Here is a 13,787-nt window from a genome sequence, read left to right on the forward strand (position 1 = left end):
AGTGAAATGTGGACAATAAGCAGTGCAGACAGGAAGAGAATAGAAGCTTTTGAAATGTAGTGCTACAGAAGAATGCTGGACATTAGCTGGGTAGATCATGTAACTATTAATGAGGTAATGAATAGAATTGAAGAGAAAAGAAATTTGTGGTGCAACTTGACTTGATTAGTCCATAGGATACATTACATTCTGTGACGCCAAAGAATCATGAACTTAGTATTGGAAGGAAGTACGGAGGGTAAAAATTGTAGAGGGAGACCAATATATGAATACAGAAAGCAGGTTCCAATGGATGTAGGCTACAGTAGTTATTTGGAGATGAAAAGGCTTGCATAGGATAGACTCATGCTCCTCTAGCCACTTGCTATGGTGCTGAAATTTCAGTATTTACGAAGACTGCAGACATGTAACTGTAAACAAACCAAAATTAATTATGTAATAATTATTAACTAAAACTTTATGGCTATCCTTCATACAATGTGGCTCAATTAAATTTGCCAATGAGGAATTGAAACTTGTTTAAGGAAGTGCAGGACCTTTTGTTGTGAAACAGAGAAGTCTATCAACAACTTACTCCCCTCCACACCCACCCCTACCTCCCTCTCAGCCAGTCCATCCTGAACGGAGGTGGCCCTCAATGTCTACTGATCTGTATTGTAGACAGGTGCTGACTCTTTATGCCTTATTTACCTTCTTCGACATCTACATCCAAATTTACATTATAACTCTACTAGTCACAATTAAGTGCCTGGTAGAGGGTTCATCGAACCTCCTTCAATCTATTTCTCTACCATTCCACCCTCGAACAGCACACAGGAAAAAACAAATACTTAAAACTTTCTGGCATTTGGAGGAGGAAGTTGGTGACTGAAATTTCACAAGAAAATACTGCAGAAACAAAAAATGCCTTTGTTTTAATGACTGGCCCCCCTAATTCACAAATTATATCCGTGGCACTCTCTCCCCTATCTCACAATAATATAAAACAAGCTGCCTTTCTTTGAACTTTTCTGCTGTCCTCTGCCAGTGGACCCTGCACCATGCAGCAGTACTCCAAAAGAGGACAAGCATAGTGTAGGCAGTCTATTTAGTAGACCTGTTGCATTTTCTAAGTTTTCTGCCAATAAATCACAGTATTTTGTTCATTTACCCCACAACATTACCTAAGTGAAAGTTCCAATTTAATTTATTCATAATTGTAATAACTATGTGTTTATTTGAATGTATAGCCTTTAGATTTGTGTGATTTATCGTGTAATTAAAATTTAGTAGAGTCCTTTAGTACTTATGCGGATGACTTTATACTTTTCATTACATAAGAGTCAATTGCCACTTTTCACATCATATAGATATTGTGTCTAACTCATCTTGCAGTTGGTTTTCAGCATCTGACAACTTTACTATATGGTAAATGACAGCGTCGTCTTCCAACAATCTAAGAGGGCTGCTCAGATTGTTTCTAAATTGTTTATGTACACCAGGCACAGCAGAGGGCCTATAAGATTTAATTGGGGAATGCCAGATATTATTTCTGTTTTACTCGATGACTTTCCATCAATTACCACAAATCTTTCACACAGGAAATCTCATCACTCAACTGAGATGATACTCGTAGGCACATAATTTGAGCAAAAATTGCGTGCTAGGAGCGGTGTCAAAAGCCTTCTGGAGATCTGAAAATATGGAATCAGTTTGACAACCCTGTCAATAATACCCATTACTTCATGAGAATAATGAGCTAGTGGTGTTTCACAAGAATGGTATTTTCTGAATCTGTGCCAGCTGTTTGTCAACAAGTTGTTTTCTTTGAGGTAATTCATAATGTCTGAACACAGTATTCGCTCCATAATCCTACTGCATCTCAACATTAGTAATGTGTGTCTGTAATTCGGTAGTTTACTCCTATTTCCTTTCTTGAGTACTTGTGTGACCTGTGCAACTTTCTACTATTTAGATATGGATCTTTCAATGACTGAGCGATTGTATATGAGTGCTGAGCATGGAGCTATTGTATCAGAATACTCTGAGAGGAACCTAACTGGTCTGATCTGGACAAGAGGCTTTGCCTTTATCAAGTGATTTAAGCTGCTTCGCTACACTGAGGACAGCAATGTCTAAATTATTCATGTTGGCAGTTGTTCTTGATTCAAATTCTGCAATATTTAATTCATCTTCTTTGGTGAAGAAATTTTGGGAAACCATGTTCAGTAACTCTGCTTTAGTGGCACTGTGATCAGTAACATTTCAATTGCTGTCATGCAGTTAAGGTACTGATTGCCTCTTGCCACTGGTGTACTTTGCATACGACCAGAATCCCTTTAAGTTTTCTGCCAGATTTCGAGACTTCTTCTTCTCAATTGCCCAGTTGATTTTTAATTGGTGCTCTAAATGAACTTTAAATAATTTTAGAGATCACCACTAAAGTAGATTTCACTCTTATGCATATTTATCCAACTCAGTTGTGATCAGCTTTTCAATATTAAACATCTTACTCGTAATAACACAGGTTAATAAGTTATGAAGACTATTATGAGTGAGTCTAAATTCCATGAACAAATAGCAGTAATACATTTAACATTTATTTATTGTCTTTTTTTGCATATAGTCACCAACTGGCGACTTTTGCAAATGTCATAGCATTTTTATACAATTTTTGTACGAACAGTACGAATTTGCAATTCATATTTACAAGAAGTCGCTTAAGGGTGACACTCTTGGCAATATATGGTACAGTACTTCATAATGAAACATACAGTTGTTACATAGTATAGGTATCTGAATTTACAGCATGTTGTTGCAAAAATAATATATATTACAATCACCTCAGAATAGTACATCAATAGATAGAAAAGTTAGGCCTACATTTAAGGATAGCTACATTTTAATATCAGTATTCATTCAGTGAGTACAAACATTTGAGTGTTAAGAATGATTTTAATTCCCTTTTGAATACTTTACCTCTGTGGCATCTTATAGCATTTGGCAGTTTGTTAAAACATATCTGGCCATTTATCCAAGGACTATGATCGGTTGTCTTTAGTTTAGTTCCGTTTCTGAAAAAGAAATCTTTTTGTCTTGTGTTATGGGTATGCACATCAGAGCACTTAGCTTCATTATTTTTACGGTCCACAAAGAATGTTATTAATTTGTACAGATACAAGGAGTATACTGTTAGATATTTATGTTGTACAAAGGTTTCCCTAAATCAATCTCTGTATCCTAGTCGACGCATGGACCTGATTGCTCTTTTCTGCAGTGTTAGGATTCTGTTCATGTGTCTATCAGTAGCACATCCCCATACCTCTATTCCACAATTAATATATGTAAATATTGTCCCATAATAAGCAGTTTTTAATGTTTGTTCAGAGACTAATTGTGATAGTTTGCTAATTAAGTGCAGTGAACTGCTGATTTTATTGCATACAACATTGATATGTTCTACCTATCTAAGATTTTCATCTAGGTATATCCCCAAAAATTTACATTTGCCAGTGTCTACTTTTTTGATGCCACTTATACTATCAAAACAGGTTTGGCATGAATTACCACATTTAAATGGTAATAACTGGGATTTGCTAATATTGACTTTTAGACCTTGATCATGGAAGTAAGTAGTTATTTGACTTAAGCCATCAGTTGCGGCCAATGTCAAGTCATGAGTTTATTTGCAAAAGAACAAAAGTGAGGTATCATCTGCATAACTTACTAGTTGGGAGTACAGAGGTGCCTCTAAATCATTAATGTAGACCAGGAAAAGAAAAGGGCCCAATACAGAGCTCTGAGGTACACCTTGTTTCACTGTTTCATAGCTGGATTGGAAATGTTTGATCTGACCATTAATTTCATAACTCAGCTTTGTACACTGCTTACGATTGGTTAGATAAGTGATCAGTAGTTGTATGGATGTGGCATTTATACTGGAAGTTTCCAGTTTACTTAGTAGTAGCTCATGGTTCACTGAGCCAAATGCTTTAGTAAGGTCTAGAAATATCCCTGCTGTCTGCATTCCCTCATCCAGGGCATCATACACCCTGTGGAGAAATTTGGTAATTGCCATAATGGTACTGTGGTGCTTTCTCAAGCCATGCTGTGTTTCTGCTAGTAAATTATTCTTTGTGAAATAATCAACAAGTTGTGTCAACAAAACAAGTTCAAATATTTAACTGAAAATTGGTATTAGTGATATGGGCCTGAAGTTTGATAGCTCTTCTTTCGATCCTTTTTTATGCAAAGGTTTAACTGTACTTCTCTTCAATATATTTCGAAATGTGTGCTCCCTGACACTACTGTTGATCATATGGGTAATTATTCCAACTAATTACTTATTGCATTTTTTAATTATAATACTACTCAGTCCATCCCAATTAATAATTGTTCAATACATATTACTGTATATTTTATATTATCAATAAATTCAACATACAAATAGGAGAGAATGATGTAAACAAACTCTGATGTCTTGCAAGAAAAATAACAAATAACAGATGAAGCAAGGAGGACATAAAGAGCAGATTAGCACAGGCAAAGAGGATTTTTTTTTTTTTTTGCTTTTTTTTTTTTTTTTTTTTTTTTTTTGCCAAAAGAAGTCTACTAACAAATACTGGTCTTAATCTGAGGAAGAAATTTCTAAGAATGTACATTTTGAGGGAATCATTGTATGAAAGTGAGTCATGAACTGAAGTAAAATCAGAAAAGAATTGAAGCATTCAATATGTGTTGCTATAAAAGAAAGTTGAAAATTTGGTGGACACAAAATAAGAAACAAAAAGGTTCTCCACAGAGTTGACAAGTAACATCTGGAAAATATTGACAAGAAGGGGGAGGGGGGGGGGGGGGAATAATAGGACATGTGCTAAATACATTAGGGAGTAACTTCCATAGTATTTGGGGAAGATGCAGGGCATTAAAGCTGTACAAGAAGACAGAGGTTTGAATATACAGTATCCAAGAAACTGAGGACATCAAGTACAAGTGCTAATCTGGGGTAAAAAGGTTACCACAAAGGAGGAACTTATGGTTGGATACATAAAATCAGTTAGAAAACTGATGATTTAAAAAAAAACTGAGAGGATGTTAATTACTACATTTCACCTGCTGCTCTAAACAGTACCAGACATGTTCTATCAGATTAAGATCAGATGACCTTGATGGCCAGTTTATATGAAAAGGGTGCTTGAATACTCATAAAAAATTATGTATGCATGCGACCCTGATGTCACCATGGATAATGGAGTATCCACAGCAAAATCATGGAGACGTAGGTGAAAGTTCATATAACCTGAACGAATGGACCCAAGTACAATAAAGACCATCACAGAACCATGTCCAACCTTAAATACACCTGCCCTATACGGTGAGCTAGAAGACTGAGCCATTGGTGAACTTTATTTGCATCATTTGCAATGAAGTGATATCTTGACTCATCAAACCATACTACATAACCCCAGCAGTTACTGTCCAGTTTCTGTGTTATTTGTCTCACTGAAGACGTGCTGCTTTATTTGCCATTTTGAACTATGGCCTCTTACAAAGTACAAGATTCTATACACCCACTGTATCCATTTCCCTCTGGAATGTTTCCTCAGAAACTCTTTGAGATGGACCTACAGTCATTGACAACATATTGCCAGGAACATAGATTATCAAAGTATTTATTGCATGATAATTACAAGAGATACTGAAGACAAAAACTACTCACTACTACTAAGAAAGAAAACACGGTTGCTTCCAACAGGTTAAAATATTGTTGGCAGTTAGATGTCGGCTACACTCTGCACATACAATCTCAACATGCATTTATTTATTTACACGTCTAGTTCCATAGGGCCAAATCAAGAAGGAAATCTCCAAGGTCATGGAATGTGTCAGTACATGAAATTACAACATAAAAGTAGTAACAGATAAAATAAAATGTTTATGAACCCAAAAAAAGTCAAGCCCTAAGTTTAAGTAAACGCAATCAACAATATAACATGGGAATCAGCTTAATTTTTCAAGAAACTCCTTGACAAAATAGATGGAGTGACCCATGAGGAAAAACTTCAGTTTCAATTTGAAAATGAGTGGATTACTGTTAAGATTTTTCAGTTCTTGTGGTAGCTTATTGAAAATGGATGCAGCAGTATACTGCATACCTTTTTGCATTAGAGTTAATGAAGTGTGATCCACAAGCAGATTGGATTTCTACCTAGTATTAACTGAGTGAAAGCTGCTAATTCTTGGGAATAAGCTGATATTGTTAACAAGAAACAACAGTAAAGAATATACAGGGTGTTACAAAAAGGTACGGCCAAACTTTCAGGAAACATTCCTCACACACAAAGAAAGAAAATACGTTATGTGGACATGTGTCCGGAAACACTTACTTTCCATGTTACAGCTCATTTTATTACTTCTCTTCAAATCACATTAATCATGGAATGGAAACACACAGCAACAGAAAGTACCAGTGTGACTTCAAACACTTTGTTACAGGAAATGTTCAAAATGTCCTCCATTAGTGAGGATACATGCATCCACCCTCCGTCGCACGGAATCCCTCCTGATGCGCTGATGCAGCCCTGGAGAATGGCGTATTGTATCACAGCCGTCCACAATACGAGCACGAAGAGTCTCTACATTTGGTACCGGGGTTGCGTCGACAAGAGCTTTCAAATGCCCCCATAAATGAAAATCAAGAGGGTCGAGGTCAGGAGAGTGTGGAAAGTCAAGAGGGTTGAGGTCAGGAGAGCGTGGAAAGTCAAGAGGGTTGAGGTCAGGAGAGCGTGGAGGCCATGGAATTGGTCCGCCTCTACCAATCCATCGGTCACCGAATCTGTTGTTGAGAAGCGTACAAACACTTCGACTGAAATGCGCAGGAGCTCCATCGTGCATGAACCACACGTTGTGTCGTACTTGTAAAGGCACAAGTTCTAGCAGCACAGGTAGAGTATCCCGTATGAAATCATGATAGCGTGCTCCATTGAGTGTAGGTGGAAGAACATGGGGCCCAATCAAGACATCACCAACAATGCCTGCCCAAACGTTCACAGAAAATCTCTGTTGATGACGTGATTGTACAATAGCATGCAGATTCTTGTTAGCCCACACATGTTGATTGTGAAAATTTACAATTTGATCACGTTGGAATGAAGCCTCATCTGTAAAGAGAACATTTGCACTGAAATGAGGATTGACACATTGTTGGATGAACCATTCGCAGAAGTGTACCCGTGGAGGCCAATCAGCTGCTGATAGTGCCTGAATACGCTGTACATGGTACGGAAACAACTGGTTCTCCCGTAGCACTCTCCACACAGTGACGTGGTCAACGTTACCTTGTACAGCAGCAACTTCTCTGACGCTGACATTAGCGTTATCATCAACTGCACAAAGAATTGCCTCGTCCATTGCAGGTGTCCTCGTCGTTCTAGGTCTTCCCCAGTCGCGAGTCATAGGATGGAATGTTCCGTGCTCCCTAAGACGCCGATCAATTGCTTCGAACGTCTTCCTGTCGGGGCACCTTCGTTCTGGAAATCTGTCTCGATACAAACGTACCACGCCACGGCTATTGCCCCGTGCTAATCCATACATCAAATGGGCATCTGCCAACTCCGCATTTGTAAACATTGCACTGACTGAAAAACCACATTCGTGATGAACACTAACCTGTTGATGCTACGTACTGATGTGCTTGATGCTAGTACTGTAGAGCAATGAGTCGCATGTCAACACAGGCACAGAAGTCAACATTACCTTCCTTCAATTGGGCCAACTGGCTGTGAATCGAGGAAGTACAGTACATACTGACAAAACTAAAATGAGCTCTAACATGGAAATTAAGCGTTTCCGGACACATGTCCACATAACATCTGTTCTTTATTTGTGTGTGAGGAATGTTTCCTGAAAGTTTGTCCGTACCTTTGTAGTGGCCAATGCCAGAATGCCCAAACTAATGAACAGGAGTTGACAAGAGGTTCATGAACTTACACCACTTATAGCCCGAACTGCCCATTTCTGAACCAAAAATATCCTTTGAGAGTTGGAAGAGTTACCCCATATTACACAGTTTTTTTAACCTTACTTAGAAATGATACACCGCTATACACACGACTTAAAGGAGATTGCTCAGAGAGATCTGTATTATTTTGTGAAAACTTTGAGGGATATTTGTAGCATTTTTGTTGTGATTAGAAATGTGATCCCAACATTTATCTGACCTTCATGGTGTAATACAGTGGAAATCTGATTTTTGAATAAAATAAATGAGACAACAGATATCCATACTGAGACTGTAAAATGAGTGTGATGAGACATCAGTATAATGAAAGGAATATCCTCCTTGTACTGCAACATCAAAAGTGGAGCACCCACAATGCTTAATGAAATATTTATAAAAGGCTTTGGAGGGCATATAACAAGGCTTTGGAGTGCATAAAATATGGAGAAAGGTTAGGATTTAATGTTCCATTGACACTCAGGTCATTAGAGATGAAACACAGTTTTCATCTCTTTTCAAAGAAACCTATAATTTGTGATTTGGCTACCAGGGATGTGAACAGCCATCCTCCTAAAGGTGTGCTTGGTACTGCACCCTCCTGCTCAGTCCAAGTGCATGCAATATAAAAACAAATAATGTGATGAAACTTTTCTTATTTATCAAACTTTTATGAGCTGAATTACACAATCTTATAATACTGGCACATCCCCAATTATGAACCTCTTAATTTGTTCATAAAATTACTTAAAGAGTAAATGAAACATGAAAGTACCTCATAAAACATGATTATGCGGATTTTACAACAATATGGAAGCAAGAAAAATTACACAAAAAAGTCTGACACAAAGATATTTAATTTTTTTAGGTAACTGAGAGTGATTGTTATGGAAATCTCATAGGCACACAGATTTTTGGAATTGAGATGAGAGTAATTCCGACTGAGGTAACAGATAACCTGCTATTGATTATATGCATGGTTATTAAACATCTATATATTGCCTGGGCAGGACACAGTAAGGCCACTGACCAACAGCTAGGTTATATATTACAACAAAAAGTGGGCTTTTCTTCAAGTATAGTTACATAAGCATTAAATACAAAATTTTTAATTGTGTGTTTTTTAAAGTATTTTAGGGTGGACTGTTTCCATTGTCATTTCACTCAAATTGTTTTTAACTGAACCACTTTCATCATCAAAATCATTTTCACTCTCAGTTTTGCTTAGACAGTCCTCTAACAACCCTCTAAAAGCTCTATAATCTCTTCCTCAGAAATTATTATGCATGAAGAACTAGCCATATTAACCTACTAACTTGTACATTATAATTACAATCTTTCTCTCAACACAACTTCTGCAGTTCAACACATAGTTAATACAGGATTCCCTAGACAATAGTACTGTGCAGCATTGATGCCAAGCACAGTCAGTTTTGAAAATGGAGTACGTGGGGACAACGAAAAATCATATTGAATGAGACTTAGCATTAGAGTGGAAAGCAAAATTCACAATGTCGAGTACCACTCTCCATTGGAGTGGAAAGCATTAATATTATCTGCCAGGTCATTAACATACGACAAGAAAACCAACAGCCCTGCATACTACCTTCAGAACACATGAAGTTTCTTCTATGTCTGTTGATGACTCTCGGTCCAAGATAACATGCTGCATACTGCATAACAAGATCTCCTCAAACCAATCACAAATTTTGCTTGACACCCCCTAAAATCATACTTTTGTTAATAATCACTGATATGGAAATGAGTCAAGAAATAGTGCATCTACCTGATGGTCTTGATTCATAAGAGGGAAGTACAAGATGACTGATGTTTTTGGAATCCACATTTGTTGGCATGGAGGTAGTAACTGTGTTAGAGACACCTCATTGTTTGAGCTCACAGTATGTTCTAAAAGTCTACAACAGGTGTATAGTCAATGGGTTTGGCTATTACATTTTTGTGGATCACTTCTGCTACACTTCTTGTGGACCGATAATCCCCTTGTTGCTGGGCACAGTTTCTTGTTTGAGTGATACACAGAACATTATGATTAAAAGAGAACTAACTCAGTTGCTAATTCTTAGTCTGAAAGGAATTCACTTTCAGTGACAGCAGATGGTTCTCAATGCCAGTGACACAAACATCTGTTATCATTCATTTTTATATTGGTGTGAGAATTACTGTTTGTACACGAACATTTGAAAACAGAGTTCAGCATTTCTGTTTCTGCTTTTCTTCCCTCAGTTTCAGTTTCTGTGTATTATGTGAGTATGTGGACATTAACATCGGTGCCTCTGACAGCCTCAGATGACCAGAGTATTGCATGGTTTTCAGTCAGGTTCTGCTAAAGTAGTCATCAAAATTATATTATTTGTCATTAAAAATATATCACTTTTTCAAACCAACAGCTCAATTCATGGAATCAATACTAGAAATAAGAATAATCTTCACAAGGATTTAAAGTCACTTAGTCTTGTACAAAAAGGTGTGCATTATTCAGGAACACACATTTTCAATAACTTGCCAGCAGCCATAAAAAGCTTAACAACCAATGAAATTCAGTTTAAGAGAAGCCTAAAGGATTTATTGGTGGCCAACTCCTTCTACTCCATTGATGAATTTCTGAGGAAAACCAACTGATTTGTATATAAGTACAACATAACTTCTGCACAATTTCAGTGCAGTAATGTGTTCACTGAAAATTTGTGTGTGTGTGTGTGTGTGTGTGTGTGTGTGTGTGTGTGTGTGAGTATAATCTAACTTCTGCACCATTTCAGTGCAGTAATGTGTTCATTGTAAATAAGTATTACAGTAGTTGTATTACATGTTTCTTACCTTATAAATAAATATAAAACTTTTTTATTTTAAATTCAGTGCAATAGTATTTGTAAAATGACTCTTAGTGTTCATTAAAAAATGACTCTTAGTGTTCATTAAAAAATGACGATCATTCCACTTGGGACCTGTGGAATGGTACATTAGCTTATTTGTTTTAGTTTAAATATTTGTCATGTATTGTTGTTTTTCTGACATGTTCCACATCCTGGAGGACCTCCTCACTACGGATCAATTGGAATGAAAGTAAATCTAATCTAAAAAAAAAGCCTCATGTACTGTCATTTTTGTAGGAAAATGTCTTTCCTTTAGTCTACACCCTATTCTGTGTTTTACACCACTGTTTCTTTAGAAGTTTCTCTACAGAAAACATATAAAATGGAGGGCTCCTCCCTTAAGGAAGTGTTCTGCTAGGTCCACATCTATCCAGTGCTTGGTCAAATATTTACGCTTGTGCTACATTTCCTCTACATGCCCCTGTGCAGAACAATACATTTCAAGCCTCTTTGAAATAGAACATTATTTCCTTGTTATCTAGTTTAATAAACACATAAATCTTCCTATAGATTTTAGTTGCCCTTTGTACTACTGGGTCTCTATTCATCCAGTCAAAAATGACTGACCATCCTGGCATACTATGTGTTGATCGGATGAAAGGATCACTGGTAGGGACATCAAATGCTTATTCCTAGGAATATTCAGTGTTAATTGCTATTGATCTCCACACTGATGTTTATAGTGCACAGTGAGGCAGCTCAACAAGCATAGTAGGCTTGTTGATCTGTAATAACTGCAACAAAGATGGCAAGACCCTGTAGCCCTCCAAGTAATTCATGTCAGTTGGTTGCTTTGCTGTCTCAAAAACCTCCCAGATTTTTCTCATAACAATAAGTGGCTGCCTGGGCTGTTTAAATGCAGTTGACCTTTGATTTAGATCTTGTCCCTTGCCCCCACAGCTTTCTTTGTGGTACCCACACTTTATCCACTTGCCCTGAAAATGGTTCGTAGCTTGCAAAGTTTGGCTGCGAGGATGGCAATATGTCTGACTTGATGTGCTCTCGTGGTTAGTGTATAACTCCCAGGGTTGTTTTGCTTTTCGATCATGATGGGATTTGGCATTAAAATATGTGTCTGTGTTTGTTGGCTTCCTGAAAACACCACGTCCAAGTTTCCCGTCACATGTCCAATAGACTGCAGTAAAGGTAACGAACTGAACTTTTCAATTTGCACTGTAAAGTGCATTTTGGGATGCTGTTGGGTTAAATGCTGATCGAAACTGAGATACCTTGGTAGTGTGGTCACTCTTGAGTTCTCATTCTTGATCTATATCTGATATGCACCTTCTCAAACGGAATTGTTGTCATAAAATTTATATTCTTGTATCTGCTCCCATTAGGCTTGTCTTATGTACACAATGATAATTGTCTTCTCCAGATTTATCAATGGTAAAATCTACTTCAAAGAGAGAATCCCTATAAGTTTATCTGTGTTACATATTATCTTATGTGCAACTACTGTGTAGCTTTCTATTTCAGAATGACTATAGGAAGCTCTCAGCAGGAACAAATGGAAAAAAGGCACACAATATTTAGCTGCTGTAACACATATTACTCTTTAGCATGTATCTGTACATCAGCTTCTGCTGTAATTGGGGACCTGTTTACTTAGCATCAGTAGCTCATAACACTGAAGGTGGAAAATTGTTCTACAACATCTGCTTGGCACCCACTGCATACCTAGTTTTCCCTTCCCAGATGTTCAAATTTCTATCTTGTCCAATATTCCTATGTCCATGAAACAGTTAGAATTTACTTGTTTAATATACTGTGAAGTTTTGATTTTTCACATCCATTCTTCTTTCTGTTCGGAGACAGAAGACAAATTAGGGAAACTAACGAAGTCTTTTCCTCTGTTATGTATTCCTTTCCAAGTCTTCCATGTATTAAGAACCATGTATGCTAAAGATGAGGCTCTATGATATCTTAGAAACAGAGTAAAACATAGATATTGACTCAGAATGTTATCTGACTCTCAGACATCATAACGTACTTAAGGAAATGTTAATCTTAGATTGTCTTTTGAGATTTAGGTTTCATAAAATTATATTAATAAGGCACTGAACCAACACCAATTAGGTTTTCATGTATGTGTTAATAAACGTGCAAGTTATAGTGTAACTGAATAATGAGAACACAAATTGACGAAAACTTTAAAAAAAGCAGATTTTGTACTGCCAATCACTGGCACAATATTGGACATTTAAGATCTAATCGCTTGTCTGACATACTCTCATGGTATAAAATTGTGTCATTTTTGGACTATGACGTATTGCAAGCAGTACAAAAGTAATATGTTGATCACCTTTGTCAACTGATGAACTGATGGCTTCACTTCAACCAGGGATTGGGCACGATATTGCCTGAAACAATTGAAATCAAATTTAATTTCATAAATACATCATAATTTATCTCTCGTAGATCAACATAAAGAAAATTGCACTGATTATTGTTGTTGTTGTTATCAATCAGAAGACTGGTTTGATGGAATGTATTCTGGTTTCTGCACAAGTTGTAGATAATCTTTTATGTCAGCCTTTAAAAAAAAAAAATCCCGGATAACTTCACAATTCCAAACAGTGTATTCCAGTCAATATTCATTAAAACTTTTTCTAAATCTAAAATACTGTAATGTGGCTTTCTTCAACCTATTATTTAAAATAAATCATATGATCAGTAGAGTGTCTCATCTTCTTATATACCTCTAAAATCTAAACTTATCTTATCCAGGATGGCTTCTACAAGCTATGCTATCTTTTTGTAGATAATTCCTGTTATCATTTTCCAACTATGACTCAGTAAAATGATGGTTTAGTAATACACTAGTTGGTACCTGTCTGTCTTGGTGTTAATATTATCATATTCTGCTTGAAGTCTGAGGGTATTTTACCAGTATAGCACATATTTTAAGGTAATATGAA

The 13,787-nt window shown here is 36.8% G+C and overlaps 1 protein-coding gene across 2 annotated transcripts in view; it reads right to left on the minus strand.

Annotated features, from left to right (window-relative positions):
• LOC126418590 (E3 ubiquitin-protein ligase FANCL) overlaps nt 1-13,787 on the minus strand; it is a 112,071-nt gene that overhangs the window by 19,658 nt on the left and 78,626 nt on the right. For both annotated transcript variants that reach the window (XM_050085421.1, XM_050085422.1), the window contains one exon: nt 13,172-13,229. In XM_050085421.1, the coding sequence (XP_049941378.1) occupies nt 13,203-13,229 (27 nt within the window). In that variant the 3' untranslated portion in view covers nt 13,172-13,202. The remainder of the gene's footprint in view (nt 1-13,171; nt 13,230-13,787) is intronic.

The sequence above is a fragment of the Schistocerca serialis genome, chromosome 9 (assembly GCF_023864345.2).
Source record: "Schistocerca serialis cubense isolate TAMUIC-IGC-003099 chromosome 9, iqSchSeri2.2, whole genome shotgun sequence".
NCBI lineage: Eukaryota > Metazoa > Arthropoda > Insecta > Orthoptera > Acrididae > Schistocerca > Schistocerca serialis.